This window comes from Mirounga leonina, unplaced genomic scaffold (assembly GCF_011800145.1).
Source record: "Mirounga leonina isolate KUSES-001 unplaced genomic scaffold, KU_Mleo_1.0 Mir_200, whole genome shotgun sequence".
NCBI lineage: Eukaryota > Metazoa > Chordata > Mammalia > Carnivora > Phocidae > Mirounga > Mirounga leonina.
The window spans coordinates 17066093-17093372 of NW_023270503.1; the positions used below are offsets into that span (position 1 = coordinate 17066093).

The 27280-nt window shown below is 43.2% G+C and overlaps 1 protein-coding gene and 1 pseudogene across 5 annotated transcripts in view; one reads left to right on the top strand and one right to left on the bottom strand.

Annotated features, from left to right (window-relative positions):
• Positions 1–296: 296 nt before the first annotated feature.
• PCTP (phosphatidylcholine transfer protein) overlaps positions 297–27280 on the bottom strand; it is a 255791-nt gene continuing 228807 nt past the window's right edge. For 2 of the 5 annotated variants that reach the window (XM_035026795.1, XM_035026796.1), the window contains 5 exons: positions 10092–10209; positions 7376–7455; positions 4068–4239; positions 2642–2709; positions 297–1544 (listed from right to left, as the gene is read on the bottom strand). In XM_035026795.1, the coding sequence (XP_034882686.1) occupies positions 1479–1544; positions 2642–2709; positions 4068–4239; positions 7376–7455; positions 10092–10209 (504 nt within the window). In that variant the 3' untranslated portion in view covers positions 297–1478. Of the gene's footprint in view, positions 1545–2641; positions 2710–4067; positions 4240–7375; positions 7456–10091; positions 10210–11759; positions 13256–22995; positions 23254–27280 lie in introns of those variants that run through there. The other 3 variants (XM_035026793.1, XM_035026792.1, XM_035026794.1) reach the window with 3 other exon arrangements.
• On the top strand, positions 14004–14475 carry LOC118024728 (annotated as a pseudogene).

A 27280-nucleotide genomic window follows, 5' to 3' on the forward strand; every position in this document is an offset into this window, starting at 1 on the left:
CCTGGGAAGATGAGGCCTACCTTTTGCTGTCAGCAGCAGTCCTGCCACCAGACGCAGCCCAACATCAAAGATAACCTGAAGACAAACGTAGCCAAATTCTAACGTCAGTTTGAGTACCTGTATCAACCGGAACGTGAGGCCGCTCTACAGCTGGTCTTGCATGCAAGTGCACCTAAAATTCTTTTTTATGTTCAAGTTCATTAGTTAAGGTTAGATGTGCCTTGCAAACAAATGAGACCTTACTGATTCCATCTCACAGAAGGATCAAGGTAGAAAGAAAGCTGCAAGCAGGACAATTTAAGTCATTCTGTATTTATTGGTATTCAGTCTGTTTTTCCCCAAGAGAAGATATACAGTCCGACATGGCCCATTTTAATAAATCCTCTGCTTCTGGATTTACATCCTGAATTTCTACGACCTCTAATCAAGGTTCAGTACTATCACACACAGTGGTTAAAATTTTTCCCTGAGATCATGAAGGCTGTGTTTTTAGCCACAGAATATTTTGCCTTACCAAAATTCAGGAGAAAACCGAAAACTGGAAGTCTTTTGGTAGGAGACGAGGCAGGCAACTTAGGTAGAATTCCTGAGAAAAAGGTGTAGAGTCAACTAATCCACTAATTAATATTTTCCTGACTGTGAACTATTATCCGTTCAATGTCGCTAAACATTCTAGAAGGGAAATACATTTTATTGCCTAGAAAGACACTTTATCACAGGGCTTTGTGCAGAGCATCTTGACTTTTGCTAACTGCCAGAGCCATCATGATGCCTCATTTCCAGTAAAGTGCAGAGTTAGTGAGGTATGAGCAGCCTCTCCCCAGTGGCATGTGGGAAAGAGAAACCCAGACATGGATGATGAGAAGAAATGGTTATCACATTAAGTGCTTAGGCCTCCAGTGTTTTTCAGAATGCTTTGAAATCAAAACAGCTCATGATCCTACACAAGTAGGAATGGCAGAGAGAGTCACTGGATTATCACCTCAAACCCCAGCCAAGGCAGTACACCAAAGCATAAGGGAAATGGCCATCAGCCCATGTCTTCCAGTACTGGTGCATGGAGAGTCCACTCTGAAGGGGATGGGGCTCCCAGCAGCCCCTCCTGGGTTGCGAGAAGCCACATTCTGGGAAGGAGCCAGCTCTCTGGGATCGGTTGCTCTTGGATTGTTGTGGTTCCTCACCCACCCATCCCCCTAAAATGGCACAATGGAATGACTGTGTTCTCTATTGAGGACTTCCCTTTTTAAAGATAAACAAGCACAAGTTTCCCTAATCTGATCCATATTCAATAGTGGGAGAAGGCAGCCAGTCCCAGGGTGGGGAGTGGGAAAGGAAGCCAGGCGTCAGGCAAACACACTCAGGGACGACATGCTGGATAGCTTGCAGGCCTCTGAAGATGGAAAAGTGAAAGGAAAGCTGAGCATCAGCGGGCCGTGGCACTTCCAGATCATCATTCCATGGACACACGATCCCCCCTCTTAGGTTTTCTTGAGGTAGTTCTGACAGGCTTTTGCCATGTCCTTCAAGAAGTTAGGAACGCCATTCTGCAAAACAAAGGACACTATCACTTCTGTGTCCTTATGGTCATTTCTCCTGATTCTTTGAGATATGGCAAAGGTAAACAAACATGACTCTGAGAATAACAAATATGACAATAGGGCCCCTGTCCGATTTCTATAGAACATGGCCACAGATCATGACAGAAGACCCAAGGCAAAGGTGAGACTAGATAGCAGGGGACACTGTTGTGTATCTTGGCTTTTCCTAGTAAAAAGCTAAGATGATCCTGAGACACCATTTTTTGAAAAGGAAAAACACAGGAAATGGGATTGGGTTGGGCTATGGGATTCTAACCCAGGAATCAGAGAAAGGACTTCTTTTACAGAATTCGGAAACGGTGAGGGTGGGGGGCAAAGGGCAGACTATGTTATTAGTTAGTGCTGAGCATTGTGTAAGACACCACCTTAATTTACCACTACTCTACAGGGTGGTAATACCTGTCCCCATTTTCGAAAGGGAAGAAATCAACAGCTTCCCTAGATTATACAAACAAAAGCTGGACCAGGACTCAAAACCACATGTGTTTGACTCAAAGCCTGTGCGCTTTGCACTCTCCCAGGGAATGGGCTGACCTCCCACCGGTAAGTAGCCCTCCTACAAAGCACTGAATGGTTCCCATAAAGCCAGGTTCTCTGGGGGTCTCTAGTGATCTGGCCACCACTGCAGTCCCCTCTCCTTACAGAGAAACAAAATAACAATAACAAAACTGGAGGCTTCCAGGCTTGGACACGTCTCTCGAGCCAGATTGGCCTGTCATAAGCAGACACAAGGTCCAAAGGCACCATTTTTCATTTTTCCTACAAGGAGCAGGCTTTTATCTGGAGGATGCAGAGAGTGATCCTGGCAGGGTCTTGCTAGCAGGGAGGGTCTAACATTCCAGCTAAGGATTCTTCTCCTTTGTCCCAGCCTCTACATCCTGGATGTTGGCAACCTCAGTCCTAACTGTAGTCACTCAACCAAGCTGCTTCAATAAAAGAGCCTCATTAGGCCTGAGACACGGTGTCTCTTCAGCCTGACAGCCCCGTGGGCTAAGTCAACATTTGTCAAACACACTTCCCCCTCCTGCCTCCTGGGATCTCACCTTGGCGACCCAGTTTATCAGCCAGGATGGAATCTGGCCACCCGGGTTATCGAAGTAATACATGAAAACTAGAAGGGAAAGAAAGGACAATTCAGGAAGAGAAAAAAAATGTTAGAAATACAACAAACCCTGCAAAGCTTCCCCCTCTATCTTCAGGCCCCCGAAAGTAAGGAGGGAGGCAACACGGATTCAGGAGGACTTCTGTCCTCTGCCTTGCCTCACAGAATAAACGCATATATATTTATATTATAATATATATATTTATGTTAGACACACAGACACACACACATATTTTTAAAAACAAAGCCATAGGCAGATTTTGCTGCTACTGATTAAATGCCTGGCAAGTGCTAGACACTTGGATATAGTCTCTCATCTAATTATTTCTATCGGGGCGCCTGGGTGGCTGAGTCCTTAATATTCTGCCTTCGGCTCAGGTCACGATCCCGGGGTCCTGGGATAGAGCCCCGCATCGGGCTCCCTGCTCAGTGGGGAGCCTGCTTCTCCCTCTCCCATTCCCCCTGCTTGTGTTCCCTCTCTCACTGTGTCTCTGTCAAATAAATAAATCTTTAAAAAAAAATTATTTCTGTCATTCATTATCAGTCCAAAGGAGTTGGTAAAATTAAACCCCCACTTATAAAGGACAACATGGAGACTCAGAGCAATTAGGGTGGCATGTCCAAGGTGACAGATCTGAAAAGCTTCAGAATTATGGTTCAGAGGTTACCTCACACATAAGGCCACACTGATTCCCATACAACAAGTGGCTGGCTGCCCCCATTCTGCTCATAGCTTTTCTCTGTGCAGGCTGGAACTCAAGGCAGGCAGGTCCTAAGTCGGCTGAGCAGGAGCTGCGTCCTCAGGGATAGTCGTGCCAGCCCTCTTGCCCTACCCCACCCCCAGGCACAATGTATGTATCCCTAGGACTAGCCTGAAGTGAATTTTTAAACTTTCTGGTTTGATTTCCTGGGGACAATGCAAGAGTCAATAAAGAATGGGTTGAGGGGCGCCTGGGTGGCTCAGTCGTTGGGCGTCTGCCTTCGGCTCAGGTCATGATCCCAGGGTCCTGGGATCGAGCCCCACATCGGGCTCCCTGCTCAGTGGGAAGCCTGCTTCTCCCTCTCCCACTGCCCCTCTTGCGTTCCCTCTCTCTCTGTCTTTCTCGGTCAAATAAATAAATACAATCTTTAAAAAAAAAAAAAAAAAAGAATGGGTTGAGTCAGATTTAACCATCCACCATGCACTCAAGCCAGGTTTCTGGGGGTGAACTGAATCTCTCCCCAGGTTTTGATCCCTTGTTTGTTTTACACCCGTGCCCATTCTCTGACCTCAGGGAAAAAGCATCACGCATTTTACATGCCTAACAATCAGCATGGCCTACGTATAGTGGCCCCAGCTGCTTTGCCAACATGTTCCCCGGCTTTACCTTTGCTCCCCTTCTTGCCATCACTCTCGATCGCTAGGCTCTGCTTATACTGATTCACCCGGACCACATCAGACCTCTCAGGAATCTGTGGCGCAGAAGTGCTCTGGGCCAGGACCACGTGGATCTTCTGCCCGTCCATGTCCAGGTCTCGCCGCTGTCGGATGTAGACATACTATACTGCTAGTCAAGGCATGATGCCAATGCCAGCATTTCAGATGGGTGGAAGGAAACCCCACAAGCCAGAAGCAAAGCGAGATGATTCTATTCCTCCCACCTGGCACTTGCTCCCAAATACTGTTCCTTTACTTCCCTGCCCTGTCTCCCTACCTGCACTGCAAGGTTGTACCCCATACAAGTTGATATTCTCATTTGACAGCATGCATTACCTACCTGTGAATGATTCCTTGATGCTTTCAATTATACGGGGAAACCACTCGTCCTTTCTCTAAGAAGGCACTGTGAGATATTAGAGGACTGATCACTCAGCAGCAGTGTGATTCTGCATTAGTTACTCAACCTTTCCGAAGCTAAGGGGGTTAGATTCCCCAGCAGGCACGCCTGGTGGGGGCACTGGAGAAAGACTGGGGCAGAATAAATACTCCATAAACACTGGGATCATTCCCCTTTGTCCTGTCCTCCCCCAAAGCTCTAGTTAGTGACCTCTATGCACAGAGGATGGTCAAGCAATGTTACTTACACCTAGTGGTCAGAGGAAGAAACATTGGTACCTGAATATTTAGTAGGCAGATGTCCTCTCTGGGTTAACACTGGTTAACCACCCAGGATAACAAAGCCATTTCATCTCTATAAACACAGAGCACTCACTATGTCTATGGTACTGTAATAGGGAAGATAATTTACTCCTAAGAAACAATGAGAGTTACCATTTACTGAGCCCTTACTATGTGCCTTACATATAGCATCAGTTTTGATCCTGAAAAGGTCCCTGTGAGTTTGGTGTAAGTATCCTCATCCTACAGATGACAATATTGAGGCTCAGAGAAGTAAAGTAACTTGCCAAAGATCCCATGGCTCAACTGGAACCGGAGTGCAAACCCAGATCTGGCTCCAAAACCTAGTTCAACTTTCATAGCTGGACGGGCCTCAACAGAATTTTAGGTTTCACACTAGAAGGAATTCAAAGCCTAAACAATAAAAAATAAAAATAAATAAATTTTTAAAAATCACTCTGTAACATAATATACTCACTGTAACAGCAACAATGATAGCCCCATGCCACCACAGAGTCTCTGCAGCACCCAAAGGGGTCCCAGCCCTCACTCAGGCACCCTGCAGGATGCGCTACTGCTCCCGACTCTATGGACTGGCAAGTAAAGTTCTTAAATGTTTTGGGGGAGAAATGATGTTGCTTTGGCTCTGGCTTTCTGCCACCAAGACCTTTCACTTTTTCCTCACAGCAAAAATTGTCCCACTCTGTCCCAAAACTTGCTCATCTCATGTGACAGATACCACCTGACACTCCCATTAAGGAAAAACCAACCTGATATATTGATTAAAATTTGGCAGAGGTCTTCAAAAGTTTGGAAGGTTCAGCCTACCATAGGGCCTATGACCAGAGAACCACCAGTTCACTGAGGCCCAGAGAAGTGAAGGGACTTTTCCAAAGTCACACAACAAATCAGAGAATGAGCTCACATTCCATCTGGGATCTTCGGCTCCAAACGAATGTTCTTTTCCACTACCCTATTCTCTGTTCTCAAAAATTTAACCACCAGTGGAGAGACATGCATATAGAAAGATTAAGAAACTCATTATCGGATTGTGTGGTATTGGAAAAACAATTATATAGAACTTAAAGTAGGCCCAAGTGTCTACCCCTAAGACCTAACCAGCAGTGTCACAGTGAGGTCAGAGAGATGGGATCCTGCCCTGGTCAAGGTCACCATCTCTGGGAATAGCTGGACATGGGTCCCAAACCTGCCTCTGCCACCCACTAGTTGTGTGAACCAGAGCAAAGTTCTGGACTTCTCTTTGCCTCAGTTTCCTTGACTATGAAATGAGGATGATGATACTTTGCACAGTTGTTGGCAGGATCAGGGAAAACCACATAAAATCTAAGGGTTAGAGTAATCCACAATTCGTTGAAATACATACCATATGTCGTACAAAGTACCTAGCAGTATGTAAGCAAGAAATAAACCCTTTATGGAGTTTATAATCTAATTGGGGCCAAAGAAAACACATACACTTAGACACAAAAACACAAACAATATACATAAAACACAGCCACATGCTCCTTCTCTTTCAAGAGAATAATTATTTAGGAAATACAGACTTATACAAAGCTAAAGCTAGAAAAGATCCCAGTGATCATCCAGTTTGGTGGTTTCCAAACTTTTTTTTTGAATCCACAAGATCCTTTGTTGACAGGATCTTCTATGGAAATTCAGTGTGTAACATACTCAGCTGCTGTGATTGAAGAGGACAGTGAAGGAGTGGAAATCTCACCGATCCTGCCCCCACCCTGCCTGTCCTTCAAATTTCCATCCCCCTTCCTAGGCTAGAACTAAGAGGGCTTCTTAGAACCTTGGAGTGTCAACTAAAACTCCCCACATTCCATTCAACTGTTTTAACGATAAATGAGGGTAAGAAACATACACCCAGTATCCAGAGCCAACAGTCAAGTAGGGATCACTGTGGGGTCAATAAAACAGGAGGTGAGATGAGGAGAGGTGGAAAGTGGGGGCCTGGGGTCCAGTCCTCACTCTGCCACTAATCATCTGTACGTATGCCTCTGTCACTTTACCTCTCTGGGTGCCTTCCAACTCTAGATTGAGGGAATGTATTTTTGTTTTTTAAAGACTGTATTAATTTGACAGAGAGCGAGAGCAGGAACACGAGCAGAGGGAGTGGGAGAGGGAGAAGCAGGTTTCCTGCTGAGCAGGGAGCCCGATGCAGGGCTCTATTCCAGGACCCTGGGATCATGACCTGAGCTGAAGGCAGATGCTAAACGCTGAGCCACCCAGGCGCCCCAAGGGAATGTATTAAACACTCTTTATAAATAGTTCTTTCCAGGTCCCCAATTCTGTGGTCCAACAATTTCAAGCCTTAGAAAACTTCTCAGGAAAGTCTAAGCTGCCCTCCAGTGACCACAATCACAGAGGCTCCACATGGTCAGGCCCAGACATCACACACTGAGGTCTCCAAAAGTCACACAAGAAGCAACAGTTTTAGCAGATGCTTTTTAAGAATCAAGAACAATGCTGTCTACACCTGCTGGGCATGCCACCATTGGGCAATGGCCAAAGGGCACAAGAAACATTTAGAAAGCCAAGTAGGAAGGATACGTCTCTGTTGGACATCGGAAAGGGGTACTTCACTTGCCAGTAGACCACGGTTTTTCCATTGCATTCCTTTTCATAGAGTTCTAAGGCAAACAAAAGAAGTTAATGTATCTGGAAACTTCTCGGCTCCAATTAACAAGAAGCCTAGGTATGATGACCTCTGAGGATATGATAAACCACTAAGAAGGCACAGAATTCTAGAAAAAATCAGACAGATTCATTAATGCTGAAAGCTTGTTGCCCAAGGGCAGAGTCTAGTAGACAAAAAAACACGGTAAAAAAGAAAATAACTCAACAAAATGTGTCCATTGTATAGCACAAGCAAGATTCTCAGAATGCAATAAAACAAAATCAGGCATCCAAAAATAGATGTTCAGGTTTTAAAATCAGGGCAACCACCAGATGTCACTAGAATCCCAATAGTTTTGCTTTTGAGACCTCTCTTTAGATTTCTTCACCTTTTACAGCTAGCCTGGGTCTGAGTCACCCAGTCCAGTGTGTTCAGCTGGGAAAAGAAGGTTCCAGAGAGGGCAGTGTCCTTCCTAAACAGCTAGGAAGTGGCATTAACTGTGGCTAACCCTGAATGTCTTCCTTCTCTCCTGTTTCTTTACATTCTACCATAGCTACAAGACCAGAATTCTTAGTATTCCATCATTCTACTGTGTGCAAATAGCAGCTGACTCTCAGCTGGAGAAAGCAAAGGAATTCAATGACATACACACCCTCTGACCCCAAGCTGTGCAGTAAGCTTCAAACCAACCATTTAGAGAAGGAGCCAAGCCAAGGCTGCTGAAATAACCATGAGAACCCCTTGAGGAGCTCCTGATGAAGGAAATGCATTATTTAATTCAGCTTTGGAAAGAAAATCTATAAGAAGCAAGGTCATGGATTAAAGAGCTTGCCAGGGCATTGGTGGCACGAGAGGCTAAAGACAGCCCTTGAGAGGAAGGGAAGAAGTGGACATGTTGCCTTTGCATGCTCAGCATCACCTCCCCCTTCCTGGACCAGCAATTTCAATTCTCCTTCAGGGCATCATCGTTTCCCTCCTCCTGACTATGTGGTTTAAGCAGAGTCCTTAAATTAAACTCAGCATTAATTTCTGGCTGGGAAAATGAACAAGACATGGCCCAGTGATTTGTTCAGGGATGGTGCATCTGGCCAGGGTCTTACCTTGTCACTCTAACAAGTTTGGGCCAAAAAGTGGTTCAGTAAAGACTCTCAGGTAACTCACAAATATCTAGAAGGACCAGAGTTAGGCTTAGAACTTCAGGATTATTCCAGAGAAGGCAAACTACTGCTGTGACTAGACTAGACACGATAGCATGAATGGCTGATGCCAAGTACCAAACATCAGAGGCTCTAGAGTGGTCTCTCCCAACGTCAGATACCTTAGCCCTACCATCACCAAAAAATTGATTGTGATGCTGCCTGCTTGCTCCTGTTGTTCTCTCTCAAATTGAAGCTGCACGTTGTCTTATTGGCAACATCTGTATTACACCACTGAACCATGGCTGCTAAGGAGACTGGGACAGAGAACATCTGGCTTCTCCCTTGAATGGAGGAGCATCACAATTCACCCTAGATAGGAAGGGCATTTGAAAACACTAAGAGACCAAAACCATGACAAACATCCACAGGATGCCATGGCAGCAAATTGTGGGACGCTGGCTGCCATGAGTAGGAAAGTGGAATGCTCATTCCTGTTCCTGTGGGTTATTTATACGGTGAGACTATAAGCCTGGATCGTCTGGGGGTCATCTTTGCCATGACATAAGAATCTGCCTGAGAATTAGGTCAACTCAGGAGAAAACGGAGTCCAGATGGAGAAAACATTTAAACATTGGATGCAGTGTCCTGGGAGTCAGAAACCCCTGGACTTTTCAATGGCATGAACCAATAAACCCTTTCCTTTTCTCACACTGGTGTTTGTTAATTTCTTGTTGCTTGCAACCAAGGGTCCTGACTCTAGCAAGAGTCTTTCAGAGCTGACACGCCCCTGGGCTCGCTCTGCAGTTCTAGTCCACTGTGACTAAATGACAAAGGCCACTCCCAGCTCTAAGTGACAGGAGGATCACCTCTTTCATGCCTTTCATAGCTGTCCATTGCTTTCAGTGTCAAATCTAAGCACTGTAGCCTGGTGGCCAGACTGGGCCCCTGGGGATCTGGACCTTCCTCCCACCCTAGCTCTAGATTCTGCTACCCCAACAGCCCAGTAAAACCAAATTGCTCAGTTTTTGAACATGCCATCTGTTTCTTGCCTCCCTCGTTTTACTCAGGCTGTTCCCTGGGCCTCAAATAGCCTTAAACCACTCACCCCCTCACCCTCTCAGCTTCTCACCTATATGCATTCTTGTTTTTTGGTTTTTTGTTATTTGTTTGTTTGTTTGTTGCATTCCTGTTGTTTATAAAACTTTGATTCAACTTCCAAAACAAAGCTTGGATACCACCTCCTCCAAGAAGCCTTCTGTGACTACCTAGATATATGGGATGATGACAAACTTATAGTGAGAACAAAGTAGGCCTTGGAGCAAACTGGAGAGTGGCATCTGAGAGTATGCAAGGAATCACAAAAGCATGTTTCAGCCTAGCACTTAAGACTGTCTTGCCAAAATTAAAAATAAAACACAGTAGAAATTAAACCTGTTGCTTTCTACTGGCTAGAATAACAATAGATTCTACTTTCTAGATGACTTTTAAAAAAATAATAGGTGTCACTCACCTTTAACAAACTGGTCCCACTGTTTTCTGTAGTCTAAGTCCATATAGACATCTGCGAGTACAGCCGGTGGGCAATTGTCCAGAACACCAAACACTTTATACTCATAAAGTCCAGTCTGCTATGAAAACAGAAGAGGCAGAAACAATCTCTTGATTCCCAAATCGAGAGACAACTGGATTACACGGCATATGAAAAACTGTTCATGCAACACCACTACCGATTACATCCTCTGTGGTCTTGGTGACACAATGATGAAAAAGCAGATGAGGCCCCTGCTCTAGTGAGTCTTATATTTGCTTGTAGACATTGGTGGTGGTAGTGGCTATAAATGCTATCTAGGTAATCTGAACAGGTTATAAGGAAAGTTATAAATTTAGTGGTGCCTGGTTTGGTGGGGTTTCCTATATAATTAGGTGGTCAGGAAAGGCCTCTATGAGAGATAACCTTTATGAGAACATCTTATTCTAAATATAGAAGAAGCCAGTCATGGGAAGATAAGTAAAACTCATTCCTGGTAGGGAGAAGGGCCTCTGGTTGATGGACTGGCATGCCGAAATAAGAGAAAGGCACAGCATCCAGAGAACTGTGGATGGGGGAGAGTGGTAGGAGCTGAGGTCTCAGAGTTAGTGGGGGCCAGACTCCAAAGGGCTTTGTAAACCAGGGTAAGGGATAAGGATTTTGTTCTAACTACTAAGGAAAACCAATGAGTTACTTTAAATGGGGGGAATAATAAATAAAAAGATGATTCTTGCTGCTTGGTAGAAAGTAGATCATAAGGGAGCAAAGAGATGGATTTGAAAACCAGTGCAATGGGTGCAGATAAGAGATGATGGGGATCTGAACAAGGAGGTGATGACAGTGATGGAGAGAAGCCCAGTGATTTAGGGATATATTTAGAAGTAGTGTCAGCAGGAAGTGCTGGCAGACTACCTGTGGGTAAAGAGAAAGCGAAGAACTGTGTCTTAGAACCTCTGCTTGAACAACCAGGTAAATGGGAGCTCCATGCCCTGGGGAAACCAAGAGTTCTACTTTTGAATTTCAGATGCTTATTACAAATCCCAGTGGGAGTATCATATAGGCAGCTAGCAATCTGGGGACAGGTTACTATTTTAGACATCCACAGGGCATAATGAAACCCAGCACATTGTTTTTATCAATTCCAAGACAGAATTTTTCAACAACTTCTTCCTTTAACTTAAGAACCAGTAAATAAAAGGAAGAAACAGCAGTGTCAAATCACATTAGTCCCCTTTATTCAGAAAAAAGACCATTTCTAGATGCGAAAGTATAAGAGAGTTCTTTTGTTGTTGTTGTTGTTGTTGTTGTATAGAACATAGTCTAAATAAATAAATAAAGTAGAGAGTTCCCGTTTTTTGTTTTTTTTTTTCAGGTGAGGCCATATCCTCCTTTGTGAGAGTTCGGGGCTAGAGCGGGCCATGCTATACATTTCACTTTCTGTCCAATGGCAGCTAACAATTCCTGACCCTCCCCTTGCCTAAAGGCTCTATCCTTAAGATTAAACCAAAGGTTTTTAGATTAATTTCCATGCAAAAGCAAACAAACAAAAACGATTTTAGAATGACGTGTTCTTCCATGCGCTAAAGAAACGTTATTGGCTAACCGAACTTGAATAAAGCGATACTCTTAAAACCAATGCCAAGGAGTTACGTTAGGTCGAGAGGTAAACATGGTGAAGCTTTCCAGAGATCTTGAGGCAGCAAGGGTTTCCTGGCTCAGGAAGCATAACCCAGGGAAAAACACATCCTAGTTTAGGAATCTTCGTAAGTATGTTAAAGTACCTGGTAAGAAATGGAAGATGACATTGAAACTGAATTCATAAAACTCTTCCAGGCCTAAAAGTATATGACTTTATTCCAAGGGTTTCCAACCAGCAAATGACAAACTAGTAGATCTGAACCCCTCACAGGCTGTGCCATGGATACCCCAAAGGAAGGGCAGACAGCAGGAGAAACAGCTCCTTCTCCCTCTTCTCCCCTCCCCTCACACATAGGGGAAGGTAGTGAGGGTTTATACATATCCACCGGTTTACTAATCAACTTTGGAAGAGAGACCATTAGTTCCCTGTTCAAACATACGGGGGCCCCATTTTCTGTACACACTGACTGAGCAGAAGGGGTAATTGTTGAGATAATGATCTCAGTTTACATGAGTTAACTTTGGTTATCTGGATAAATTAAGACAAACTGTTTCCTTAAAGTGGTTCCCTTCCCCTTCTGAATTTAGTTACTGCCCTAAGTGACCTCAGTCCTATACACATCACAGAAAAGAAAAACAGAAAGCCCTCTTAGGAAGAGAAAAATAAAATGATGTGATTTACATGAATACAGAAGAATGAACTATTGTTACAACTTCCTTATACACTCCCTTCGTGGAGAACTGAGAAATGCCAGGGCTCCAGAGGAACAGAATGCTCGGTACCACTTCACTATCAGTAAAATGTTCTTTTCAAGTAATGTACAGCCCGCCCAAATTCTTGGATCAAGGCACTTTTTCACCCATTCTTTCTTTCTAAAAAGGAACTCAGCAAACATACATATTTATTTTGTCTTTTTAAAAAAATTAATTTTTTATAATTGTAGAAATAATATTCATTATAGGAGAATTGGAAAATGCCAAAAAAAAGAGTAAGGAGAAAAAAAATGGCTTGTGACTCCATCATCCACAAACACCTAGTTTAATATTTGACATATTTAAGCACATAAATACTTCTATATGTTACAAAATGGGAATGATGTTTAACAAGCTATAGAGAGATCACACCTAATTTAATTCTTCTCATAAGTCAACATTTCCAATATTTTAAAAATATAAATACTGCTGGAACACTCTATCATTTCATATGGACCAAGTTGGTCCACAATTCTAATTTTTTCATTAGGAAAGTTTCCTTAGAGATAAATTTTGGAGTAGAAGGTATTACCATTTTAAGGTTCTTTATGCTTTTTAAAAGCCTTTAAGATGTTTGTACCAATTTATACTCTTGCCAGTCACACAGGAGCATCTCAAAAGGACTGGGTACCATGTTCATACAAACAATTTGATAGGAAAAAGCATGAAACTCAGCTTGATTTGGGCAAAGTTTTTATTACTGATCTGTAAGATCTCCTTAAAATTAAAAATATAAATGTTCTGCATATATGTCTCTAAAATTACTAGTACTTCAGTAAATGATTCCAAATAAGTTTACTCAAGAGGTTACTGGCTTTCCTGAAGCTCCTCCAGAAAACCATTTCTAAGAATGTCTCCATTTCTTTATCATGTTGTAAAACACGGTGCATACTTTTCTAATGCTCCATTTATAAATGAAATAAAAATTATTCAGTGGTAGAGAATCAGTAAATATCTTGTGTAGAATACAATGACCAGAAGAAACAGAAGATGTGGCATAGCATACAGTACCTTCTTTCTTGCTAAGAGAAGCTCTATGGCAATGTACACAGCTAACTTTGCAGGACTGAATATGGATGTTTAGAGCTGTAGCAGCTATTTTGTAATGAAGAGGTAACAAAAAGGAGGAGGAAACGTAAAAAGACTCAAGCGTATTACTGGCATCACTGATCAGCTACACCAGTGCCAGCAACTACTGATCTCTGCCCAACTTGTTAAGTGAGAAAAATAAACCCCTTTAAGTCACAGTTAGTACAGACACATATAAGAGAGGAAGCTTTGTGTCATAAGATTCATATTTATATTGTGCATCACGTGGGTGTTTACCCACCCTTCAGAGTAAATCTGTCAATCTAGAGCACACCATACCAGATAAATACCAAAAATTATTAAAGATATCCTATTCAAACTCAGAAAAGAAAGAGAAAATTGACCTGTAGAGTAACATAGATGTGGATTACACCAGGCATCTCGTCAGAAACCAGCCGTGTAGCTTTTACGAAGATGGCACCGAAGGCTAAGAAGGAAGCCCCTGGCCCTCCCAAAGCTGAAGCCAAAGCAAAGGCTTTGAAGGCCAAGAAAGCGGTGCTGTAAGGCGTCCACAGTCACAAAAATAAAGAAGATCTGCACGTCACCTACATTCCAACGACCCAAGACACTGCGTCTGCGGAGACAGCCCAAATATCCTCGAAAGAGCGTCCCCAGGAGAAACAAGCTTGATCACTATGCCATCATCAAGTTCCCCCTGACTATTCAGTCAGCCATGAAGAAAATAGAAGACAACAACACACTTGTGTTCATTGTGGATGTCAAGGCCAATAAGCACCAGATCAAACAGGCTGTGAAGAAGCTCTATGACATTGACGTGGCCAAGGTCAACACCTTGATCAGGCCTGATGGAGAGAAGAAGGCATATGTTCAACTGGCTCCTGACTATGATGTTTTTGATGTTGCCAACAAAATTGGAATCATCTAAAACTGAGTCCAGCTGGCTAAATCTAAATATAAATTTTTTCACCAAAAAAAAAAAAAGAAAGAAACCAGCCATGTAAAAAGAGAGTGGAGTAAAATATATACTATACCGAAAGAAAAAAAAGCCACCAACCTGGAATTCTATATCCAATGAAACTGTCCTTCAAAAGTGAAGGAGAAATAAAAGTTTTTCAGACAAATAAAAACTGAGGGAATTCATCAGCAGCAGACCTATTATGGAAGAAATGTTAAAAGATGTTCAAAGGGAGGGAAAAAATTATATAGGTCAGGAACTCAGATCTACATAACATAGAAAGTACCTGTTTTATTGTCTTCAAGCTTCTTGAAGGTATGAACTTTGTCTTACCCATCAGGTATCACCAGGGCTTAGCATAATGCCAGGCACACAATAGGTCCTAAAGACCACTTGAATGAGTACACGAACAAATAATTTGGAATTTTCATTAACCCAAAGGTAGCTATGGAAACATGTCTATCCTAAACTAAATGGCAAGATAAGGTTGTTAGGTCTATCTCTAAGCTTTTCTGGGTCTTAAAAACACAGTAAAAATCCCAGGCTAAAATTCAAAGGTTTGTATTTGCACAGATGCTCCCTTTCTTATAAAAATATATTCATTTGCATAATTTCCCTGAAGGATAAACTAGCCTCACAAAATAATGTCAAGGGACAGTGAGCTTGTGAAGTAACAAACTATTCCTACCGGAGGCCCACTAGAATTCTCCTTCCACCCATACATAGTGACTCTAATGTCAACAGCAGGTCGGAAGACCAAGCAAGAACAATATTCCACTCCACATTGCTCCAGATCTGCCCCTGGTTCACCCTGATATTGGTATGGTATCATGTCCAAGGATCCAGAATGTCCAAATCCTTACTGACAAGTCACTTCCCCTCTCAAAGTGTCCGCAAGGCCCAATGACAATCAGAGTTTTGTTTTATTAATAGTCACCTCCTGTGAACCCCATGTAGGAACTTGGTGAAAGACAAGATGAGGCATGAAGCTTGGCTTATAGCCAGAGACAGAGTGGGGGGGTCCTACTCACCCCTCTCCCCTCAGTCCCCCAATTTAAATCTTGGGACCAACATTCTCATACAGCCTCATACCACATACTCTTCCTGAGAGAGAAGTGAGGAGGGGAAGACCTGAGGCTCTGAAATATCCATCCCATTGTGTGCTCAGGAAGATGGAAAAGGAGAGGGAGAGAGAGACAATATGAGCAAGAGAGCCGAAGAGCTAGTCTCCATCTGTAGCAGGTAGAAGAGTGCCACACATGGGTGCTTGGCATTCAACATGGCAGCCCTGCCCACTAGTAAAATATGGCTTGATAAGTGTCTCAGGTTCAATAACCGTTCTATCACTCATGTTGGTAACTCCTCTTAGCAGAGAGGCAGAAGGGTGAGAGAAGGGGGCAGAATTGTCCTATAATCTGGGAAAGAAGACACTCATGACGCAAATCCGTTTATCTCACCTGTGGGGGTGGTACTGGAAACTTTTCATTCATTGAGGTAAATCTGTTCTCATGGGAGTTAAATCTGTGTTTCCCTCCTAAAGGCCTAACTTTCTGTTACCCAGCCTGGCTAAGCACAATTTTCCCAAGAGTGCCAGGGTTTTGTATTTCAGTAAGTGGACAGTATTGAAAAGAACAGTCCCTGGAAAAGAACTGTCTGCTCCTCACCACACTCTTTGATTAGAAGACCCTATTAAGGACAAAAGCACAATGCAAGGCAATCCCTTCTCACAGTGCCAGACATTCAGATTTAAAAATATTAAGTTAAGCCATTAACCAGATCAGCTCAGACCACTATTTACTTGGTCTAAATTGAGGATGTGAAGCTCGGCAGGCTGGTTTCAGACTGTTGGCATGTCACAGGGTCTTTTGGGATGGTAACACAGCACAAAGCTCCAACAAGATCTGACTGTAGATCACTGGGAATGCTTCTGTAAGTGACCTGTGGCCCTTCTTTACCAGGGGGACTTCTCAGCACAACTAAGAGGTCAACATTCACTCCCAAGTGGTTCTAACTTAAAAATCAAGAAGAGTGAGCCTTCAAATGGACATTGCTTTTGTCTTACAATATTCCTTTTTTCCACTCTTACCTTTCTGTTTCTACAGCTTCTCTAGGGCACTCCCCTCCTCTCGACATCAGAACCCCCGCCCTCCGTCTCCCAGCACCATGCTGGATGCTTCCCATACATCGGTGATACTCAAAGTATAGTCCCTGGACTGGTAGCTTCAGCATCACTTGGTAACTGATTAGAAATAAAACGCAAACAAAAGAAGAAAAAAAGAAATATAATGCAAAATTTCATGCCCCACACCGATCCACTGAACCAGAAACTGGGAGTGGGGTCCTGATTCTGAATTTTAACAGGCCCTGTGGGTAATTCTGCTTCATGCTGAAGTCTGAGTACCACACTGCCATATATCATTTCATTTCACGATTGTTGAGAGGTCAATATCATCCTGAAAGGTAACTATTGTCCTTGTTTTGAAAATGAGGAAGCTGAGATTTCATCAAGAAAAAGTAACTTTATCACCCTGCTAATAAGTGGGGACTGGCTCCTGGCCACTCTCCAACCCTAGCTTTACCCCAGTCCTGTACCCTTCTGGCTCTTCCTGGAAAACAAGGCAAGCTCAGCCTGGCTCAGGGACTCCCACTCAGCGTTCCCTCTACTACAGTTTTTTAAAACCCAGCATGTCCATTTGAATCTCATGGGAAGCTATAACATTAAAAACAACAACAAATCATTTTATTATGAAACATTTCAAACACACACAAAAGTAGGGAAAACAGAAGTAGATCAACCCCTATAATGAAAGGGGAGTTTTCCAAAAGGACTACCCAAGCCCCAACCCAGATCAATTAAACCTGGGATTCTAGGATAGGGCTTGGTCATGTCTTTATAGCTCCTCAGGTGATTCTAATGTGCTTGAGCTTTGACAAACACTCTCTGGACATTTCTCCTCCATATTTGCATGATGCCATCTCCCACTTCATTTCTATCTCCACTCAAATGTTACCTCTGCAGGGGGGGCTCTCCAGATTCCCTTAATCTAAAACACAACACATCACCCCTGGCCACCACTGCCATACCATCTCTCTATCCCTTCATCCCACTTTACTTTCTTCATAGCATTTTTCACCCAACATTCCATTATATACTATGGGTTTATTCTCATCAGTGAATGTCATTCATTGTTTAAGAACTCATTCATTGAAACAATAGGTGCATCTTCCTGTTCACTGCTTATCCCCAGTGTTGTGAGGGCAACAACACATGGGAGGCATTAGATGAATATTCTCTGAATGAAAAAAATGAATGATAGTGGAAATAGTGGAGATTTTAACCCAGGACGATCTGCTTCCAAAACCCATGTTCTTCCCATAATACCACGTGGCAGCTCTGGGCTAGTTTTCCTTAGTCTCCAGAAAGAGAGAGTAGTTCTTGCCTTGAAGCAAGCTGTAAATTTGGTGCTGAGCTTATCAAAGCAGCCTGGTTCAATACTTTTTACTAGTTCTGAGGTCTTGTGTGGCTTACTTCACAACTCGTGGTCTTATTTCCACTGTAAAATAGGAAAATAAGCCTGTCCCTATCTTCCATATTGGTTTATAGGGATAAAGGAATCTTATATGTGACAGCATTTTGTAAATTAAATCACCATGTAAAGGTAAGTTATTAACATTACAACATGAGGAGGAAAAAAGAGAAGATGGAAACAGAGCAGGCAAACAGAGCAGAGCAAAGAAATGAACGGAAAAGATGAGGGTGTTGGACAGAATGGTTTCAAAGAAACTTTCAAAGTCCAAAAATTCTGTGATTTAAATAGGAAAGGAGAAAATGAAAAAGTATCAAAATACTATATATCAAAAGTAGCCATCTGTCCAAGAACATGATTCAGAATTATCTACTAAAAAAAAAAAAAGCTACAACCTTTTTAAATTTTAAAATATAATTTATTTGTTACAGTGGAAAACTCAAATGCCTCTATACTTATTTCAATCTTTTCAAAACATGTAATAATAGATGATCATCAGAGCTCACCAAGGACCAACATAAATGGCTATACGTGATCCAGATGTAGGACTGGCTTTATTACGATGGGGATATTCATCTACAGAATATGGTCCTCAGGGCACCTGGGTGTCTCAGTCCATTAAGTGTCTGCCTTCGGCTCAGATCATGATCCCAGGATCCTGAGATCGAGCCCTACATCTGACTATTCAGCGGGGAGCCTGCTTCTCCCTCTCCCTCTGCTGCTCGCCCCTGGTTGTGCTCTCTCTCTGTCAAATAAATAAATAAAAATCTTAAAAAAAAAAAAAAAAGAATATGCTCCTTCCACAAGTCATGGTAAATACTTTTATAAAGAGGGTCCCTTTCACATGGGCACTACATGTAAACTTACTGCTGCAAAACTCAAGTAATCCAAGAAGATTTACCAGATTACCAGTCTCATTTTCCCTTTATGGGTCTTAGAGATGCCAAGAAAAATTAGAGTAATTAACAAGAAAATGGGGAAAGACAGAGGGGGGGGATCAAGGCACTCATCTCAATAGAGTTGAAATCTTTAGATGGCTATTAAGAAATAGGATGAATGAAGCAGAAAGATATTGATGGGGGTGAGGCTAAAGCCTTAATGCAGCACCTTCAAAAATTAGGAACCCCCTGGTGGCCCTTCAACATTAAAGGGTCCCAGATAAATCCACTCTGTTTACCCCAGTTGTTGGAATTTAAAAAGCCAGAAAGCAAAGACGTCAGTAAGAAACCTCACCTGGAATCACCTGCACAAATGGTCAGGTAGATTAATCAAGATGAAGATTGACGACAGAGGGGCCCCAGTCTTCTGGTGTGACCTCCAGTTGGGGACCTGAGGACCCAAGGCCATATGCACTCATGTGGGTAAAATGGTTTGGGTGGGTGGAAGAAAAGACATATAATGGTAACATGCAGGGTAGATTAAACACCACTGGACCATAAGACAGATAAAGGGCTTTGCGTCAGATAGGTGCAGGTCTATACAGAGTGTGGGACAAGTTGATTTCACATTTGATAAGGTGTGGTATTCAGATGAAAAGATTTCCTAACTAGAAATTAGAGGGAATTCCCTTCCGGGAGGAAGGTAAAACATGGGACTCGAGTCAACCTGGAAATAAAATGAGGCTTTAGCAAAGTGGGCCAGGCAGCAAATAATGCTGGAAAAAGCTAGAACCCAGTATGGATTCTAGGAAAGGGCTCATACCCTGACCCAACAGGGCCTCTTGACATTTTAATACAGATGGAAATCAAAGTGGCCCTGGATGGCCCTTCATCCTAGCTGCTGAGGCTCAAGGGCACACCTACTGGAATCCCATGGCCCTTTAAACTTAGAGAAGTTATCTGGGAGTACCTGTAATTTACATCAGTGTACCATGACTGCCTTCATCCCTAGAACAGTTGAAATAAGACATATAGTATGGTTAATAGGGGTGGGAACTATTCTGAAGACCACTCATGTCCTCCCCACCAGAGAGAAGTGGGCCTGCTACATAAAAATACACAATGAAAACAATACACAGTACAAAGCCAGTCACTGTCTCAGCTCACAGGCACAAAAGCAAAAGAGCACAGGTCCATTGGAGGGGTAAAGGAGTCTGGGTTGGCTAGAGGACAGAGGGCGTGCAGATCAGTCAGGGACATAAAGCTGGAAATGTTAAGTTGGGACCAAACTAGTTCAGTACAGAAAGTCAACCATTTCTGACAGTACAACTTATAATTTTTCCACTTTACAAAAGCACAAAAGCCATATGCATTCAGTAGAAACTGTACTTTGAATTTGGAATCTCAATCTTTCCCAGGGCTAGTGAAGTGTGGTACGGTACCTTCTCCTATTGCTGGGCAGGGACAGTGAGCCACAGGGTCAACAACTGATACAACTGCTCTGCACCCATATGATCATTCTGTTTCTCACTTTCAGTACACTATTCAATAAACTACATGATATTCAACACTTTAGTATGAAACAGGCTTTGTGTTAGATGATTTTGCCCAACTGTAGGCTAATGAAAGCATTCTGAGCATAGTGAAGATCAGCTAGGCTAAGCTATGATGTTCAGTAGGTGAGGTGTATTAAATGCATTTTTGACCTATGACATTTTCAACTTATGATGGGTTTATCGGGATGTAAACCCATCATAAGGTGAGAAAGATCTGTATAGCCTACCTGGAAGCATTTGCCTTCTCTCAGAAAGGGAACACAGGAAGGAGCCTATTTATGGCACAGGTCTGGAAGTGGACAGCTGAGCTCTGATCCTAATTCAAACCCTCAGCAATCAACTTAACCTCTCCACATACTCACTTTCGTAGAGGTAAAAAAGTGATCATTACAGTATCTTACATTAAGACTGACGTGAGGGGCACCTGGGTGGCTCAGTCGTTGGGTGTCTGCCTTCGGCTCAGGTCATGGTCCCGGAGTCCTGGGATCGAGCCCCGTGTCGGGCTCCCTGCTCGGCAGGAAGCCTGCCTCTCCCTCTCCCGCTCCCCCTGCTTGTGTTCCCTCTCTCGCTGTGTCTCTCCCTGTCAAATAAATAAAATCTTTAAAAAAAAAAAGACTGACGTGAGGCTACTAGGTATTTACCCAGAGGATACAAAGTGCTGATGGGAAGGGGCACATGCACCCCAATGTTTATGGCAGCATTATCCACAGAGCCAAAATACGGAAAGAGCCCAAATGTCCATCGACTGATGAATGGATAAAGATGTGGTAAATATACACAATGGACTATTATTACTCAGCCATCAAAAAGAATGAAATCCTGCCATTTGCAACAACATGGATTGAACCAGAGTGTATTATGCTAAGCAAAATAAGTTAGAGAAAGACAAATATCATGATTTCACTCATGAGAATTTAAGAAACGAAACAGATGAACAAAGGGAAAGGCAAGGAAAAATAAGATAAAAACAGAGAGGGTGGCAAACCATAAGAAAGTCTATAGTTAAGAGAACAAACTGAGGGTTGCTGGAGGGGAGGTGGGTAGGGGGATGGGCTACATGGGTGATGGTATTAAGGAGGGCACTTGTTGGGATGAGCACTGCGTGTTGAATGTGAGTGATGAATCCCTAAATTCCACTCATGAAACCAATAAAACACCATACGTTAACTACTTTCAATTTAAATAAAATAAAAATTAAAAATAAAAAGACTGACGTGACGATTGAGTTAAGTCAATACCTGTAAAGCACTTAAGCAGTGCCTGGAACATAAGAAAGCAGGCCACGCGTGAGCTATGACACTGGTTATTCTTAGCATTAATTCTGCAACCAACAGTGCCACTGAAAGGGGAGTGGTAAGACCACAGCCTCTCCTTCAGGGGCTTGAGCAGACTGTAACATGTAGGAGGGAAGGGATCAGAGGTGGAAGGCCAGGAAACTAGTTAAAGAGGTCACTGCAATTCTAGGTGAGAGGTACCATCCAAAGTGGCAGCCACAAAGGAAAGAAAAGGGAAGGGAAGGGGGCCAGACATCAGCCATGTCTGAGCAGTCGCATTGACAAAACCTGGCAAATGCCTGGATGTGGCTGGTAAGGAAAATGGAATAGTCAGAAGAATAAAGGATTTTGTCTGAAAAGAAATCCACTTCTGCACCAAGGCAACAACTGAAATTACACTCAGAAATTAATTCTGCCTGCTCTGGGCTGTGAGCTTCTTGTCATCTTGTCACACCCGGGGGCTCTGCTGCACACGCGTTCAGAATGCCTCCCTACTCCTCTGCCAGGAAACCTTGATTTCACTTACCCTGCCTAAAGGTGACTTTTTAACCCGCGTGCCATGCAGTTGCCACCACACGGTGTAACTGACAGATCTCAGGCGCAATGCAATCTTTCCACCTGCATAGCTAGCTACCTGGGTTCAAAGGCCTCCGGGAGCGCCTGGAGACTTGCTTAATAACCAACTCCATTCCTTCTACCCTTTAAGTTAATCTTTCTCCCTAAAGCTTCAGACTAAATTATAAAGTGCACCTTGCAAAGAAGGGGCAGCTGCGAAAAGAAGCCACTAAAATGAGATGATGGTAGCTCCCTTCTCAGGCACGCTGCTCCGCACTCACACTGTCACCCTGCACACCAACCTAGTCTCCGAAAAGCCCAGTCTCCTCTCCACCTGTATGCAAACCCTAAGGTTCGCCCTACCCACCAACACACACACACACCAGCGGCACCCACCCGGGAGATCCACGTCCCTTGCACGCAAGTACAGGGGGCCAAGACTCAGCCGACCACATTTTAACTCTATCCTTAACTTCCAACAGTCCACTCCCACCTTGGCCCTCGGAACTGAGGCTGAACTGGATGACCTCCCAACCAGGGAGCAAAGTCAGCTGCAGGCACTGCCCCGTGCTCGCTCCTCCCAGCTCTGCGTGACCAGCAGCTCAGGCCCTGACTTCCAGGGCTACAGCCCCGCACTCCCCGCGGGAGGCTTGGCCCTGGCGAGTGACAGCCCAGCGTCCTCCAGAGGGCCGGAAGCTACCTCGTCCAGCCGCCTGTAGATTTTGAAGCCTTCGTGCTCCATCAGCAGTTGCCAGTCGTTCCCGACCCGCCCGAACTGCTGGAGCTCCTCACAGGCCTTCTGGAACTCCTCCCCGGAGAAGCCGCCAGACGTATGCTCCATCTTTCCACAGCCCGGGCTCCTCCGCCTGCAGGGGAGGCCTCAGACCTGCGGGCTATGTGTTCGGGGGCGGGCCGAGAGGGTGGTCCAGCGTGATTGGCAGGGAACAGAGGCGTGACGGGAAGCTGTGGGACTTACGGCGAAGAAGGAGCCTAGAGGGAGGCGTGGTCACGGAGGGGCGGGCGCAGAGAGGTGGGCGGGGCTGATCAAGAGCAGCCAGGTTGGGAACGGAAGTAGAATCAGAAAAAATTGGACTTGATCTGGGGGAAGATGGAGGGGCTAGTCTTTAAGTGAAGAGGCTTCTAGACGGAAGGGAAATGGAAGAAACTAATGTCACCTCAGAAACCTCTCCAGGGCCCATCTCATACTCCTCCCCACCTGCATACCCTCCAAACCTGCTTGGGTGTCTGTCCCTCCTTTACCTTCTCTGAAGAAGGCAGGGAAAGAAAGTCCCTGAGGCGATGGGTGAACTCTGGAGGTGAGATGGACAGAGCAGATATGCTTGAAAATCTCAAGCATGCTAGATGCTAGCATGAATGCTATTCAAGGGTCAGATGCTAAAACTGAATGCTCAAAGATCTTTTTGTTCCCTCAGGTCCTTTGGGTATTACTATATGTCCTACCAGCACACTGTATTTGGCTTTGGATAAAGGAGGTAGTTTAAACAATATAACGTGGGCGCCAATAAATTCTGAAAACTCATGTTTTCTAATCTGTAAAATGGGGTAAGAACTGTGCAACCAGTGAGAATTGAGGAAGTGACTACATAAAATAAACACAGAACATGTTTGCACATGTTTGGGCAATGCCTATCAAAGTAACTAAATGTTCAATAAAAATTTCCACTTATTTTACATTACTGTATTGAAATGTTTCTCCTTCTAAACTTAAAGACTTGAACCTGAAGACAAACTATGTTCATGCCAATTTCCAAGAAGAGAAATAAGATCAGATGTGGCAGCATAGATAAGTTACTCTTTTATTCAATTCAGTGCTGGTTCTGTCTTGTTTTATGAGGATGAGAGGAGGGATGTGGTATTTTCCTAGACTAAATGCACAAGAGATTAGAGACATACTTTCCTACTGTTTTTATAATGCCTTTTAAGTTCTCTCTTCTTTATACAAACTGTAGTAAAACTAAAATGCAATTGCTTGAATAAGGCAATTTCATCAAAACCCATGGGCTATGAACTATTTTCAAATATCTTCAAGGAATCCCATTATAAAGATATGCTTTGATGAAGCTGCACCTTTATCACTGTATAACAATAGATTAATGAAAACAACATGAGAGTGTAAGTGACACTGTGCAAGATATGACATATAAGGCAGAAATTCAAATTGCATGCATTATACATGTTTAAAAGTGTGCTTACCTACTAGACTCAGCAAGGCAATACACATATATTTGGGTATGTTGAGAACTATACCCATGTTTGCTTTATTATAGTTAATAAAGGAAAGAATCATATTAGCAAATAGCTTTTATTTGGTGCAACCTCCAAGGTCCAGAAAACACTTGGAGAGAGGTCTAGATCAGCCTGTTCTCCTTTAGCACTTGCCTATCCTGTTTAGCACAGGCCATCCTGTTTCCTTTGTGAAAACACTCTCTAGAGGAACTTCCAACAACATGACAGCTAAAGCTCCTGGCCCCAAACATGGAAATTCTGGGCAAAATATACCAAAAATAGTCTTAAATATTCAGTTTAGCTGAAAATAAAGAGTATACACCAGATTTCAGAAAGGAAAGAGAGAATGAAAGCCAGGGACACATGCACATTGGATATCTTTAGAAGGCATTGACTACCCCCCCACACCCCACACCCCCCCACCTTGTTTCTCAGTGGAGGAACTTCCTTCCTTTAGAGTAATACTCTTGGCCTCACTCTTTGGCTCCTTCCTTCTCATGAGAAGAGGGGTGATTTATGAGTTTAAAAAAAGGAACTGCTAGGCATGTCTGGATCAAGCCCTTCTGGCTGCTCCTTTCTGGTACCTCTCCACTTATAGAAAATGTGCATTCTCATCTGCCCTAGGTTATACAGTAAACTCAAGAGCGTAGGCTATACTATAGAATTGAGACTTTCCCATGGTGTCTGTGCCTAGAGGCCAAGTTTGGTTATAGGCAGTGTTGTAATTCTTTTGTTGCCTCTATTCTGTAAACTGCTTCATTGTAGTGAAGGTGAGATGCTCATTTCCATTGTCAGACTTCCCCATCTATCTAAATGGATTCAGAACACAGGTGGGGAAGAGAGGAATTTGGAGTTTCCTAAGTTCCAAACAGACAGAAGCTCTAGGGGCTGGGGCTGGGGTCCTAATACTCACATAGGGACTGAAGACATGCCAGTGGGCGGTAGGTGGTGGGAGGTTGGATGGGGGACTCCTTCATGAAGCCTGGATCCCTTGGGGCACCTGGGTGGCTCCGTAGGTTAAGCATCCGACTCCTGGTTTCTGCTCAGTTCATGATCTCAGGGTCCTGAGATCAGGCCCTGAGTTGGGCTCCACATGCTCCGGGTGTGGAGTCTGCTTGAGATTTTCTCTCTCCTTCTGCCTCTCCTCTCCTCCCTAACTCCCTCTAAAGAAAATAAAAAATAAAGCTTGGATCCCTCAGATCCTCAAGATCTGCCCCTTCCATTTCCAGGAAACCAGAAAGTCCCCAGCCTATACACCATGGAGCCCTCAAGGAAGCTCATGCTTTTCCTGAAGCCTTAAGCAGAAAGAAATAAAAAGACAAGTGGGAGAAACTGAACCCCAAGTGTATGCCAGAGATGGGACCTAAATTCATGTTACCTGTACTGTATGGGAGCCACAAAGAGATAAATTAACACCAAATCTGATTCAGGACCATTGAAATGGATCCTATGGGAATCAGAGCCAGGGACACTTTCACAACTGAGACACATGGAATTATCCAGGAGAAAACAACACCCACGGAAGATGCATATACACTGAGTGAGTTATGAAGATCTGAGGAAACAACTCTCCATGTGAGAGAGTTAGCAGATGTGCAAACAGGACTATCAGAACCAAAGAACTACAGATAACAACAGGCCAATATGAGTAATTTTCAATATGCATTTCTGACAACTAAAGCGAAGAAGGTCTAGAAATGGGACACTAAGAAAAAGAAATGAATTGGAAAAAGAACCTTCTGCAAATGAAAATACAATAGTCACTAAAATCAGAACTTTAAAAGAGAGGTAAAATTGTTCCAGACAAATAAAGGGATAAGAAGGTGGCTATGAGGCAATTCTCTAGAAAGCAACAGGGAGATAGAAAGAAATGAAAACATGGAGGCACCTGGCTGGCTCAGTCAGAGGTGCATGCGATTCTTGATCTCCAGGTTGTGAGTTCTACCCCCACATTGGGTATAGAGATTACTTAAATAAAAACTTTAAATAAATAAAATAAAATCACAATGAGATACCACTATGCACCTACTGGAATGGCTAAAACTAACAAGATTGATCCAAGCAAATATTGGCAAGAACATGGAAGAAATAGAACTCTCATACACTGCTGGCGGAATGCAAATGATAAAAGCACTTTGGAAAATTGACAGTTTCTTTAAAAGTTACAGGGTGCCTGTGTGGCTCAGTCAGTTAAGCATCTGACTCTTGATTTCAGCTCAGGTTATGATCTCAGGGTGGTGAGACTGAGCCCTCCATCAAACCTCACAAACTCTCATTAAACATTCATTAAAATTGATGATCCTGTAAGCCACAGAGGATATTTTCAACCAACACTAAAGTATATATATCATTCTTTGATGACAATGCAAAAGCAAAAGAAAGAAAAAAGAAAAAAAATAGCTAATCCCTGCCCCCATATATTTGAAAACTAAACAAACAAAACAAATACATACTTATTCTAGGAACCTAGCCAGCAATTAAGCCCCTGCATCAAATTCCTTTCTGCTTAAAACACCTTGGAAGAGTTCTTGTTTTCTGTCCTTACTCCTGTGTGATATCTTATTCATAGATTAGGATATTTAATATTTTAAAGAAGACCATTTCTATCAATTTAAACTATAAATCCAATGAAATTTAAACCAAACTCCATTAAGAGTGTTCAAGGAACTTAACACACCAATTCTAAACTTCACAGTAAAGGTATAGGAATCAAGCAATTTGAAAAAGTAGGAAAGCAA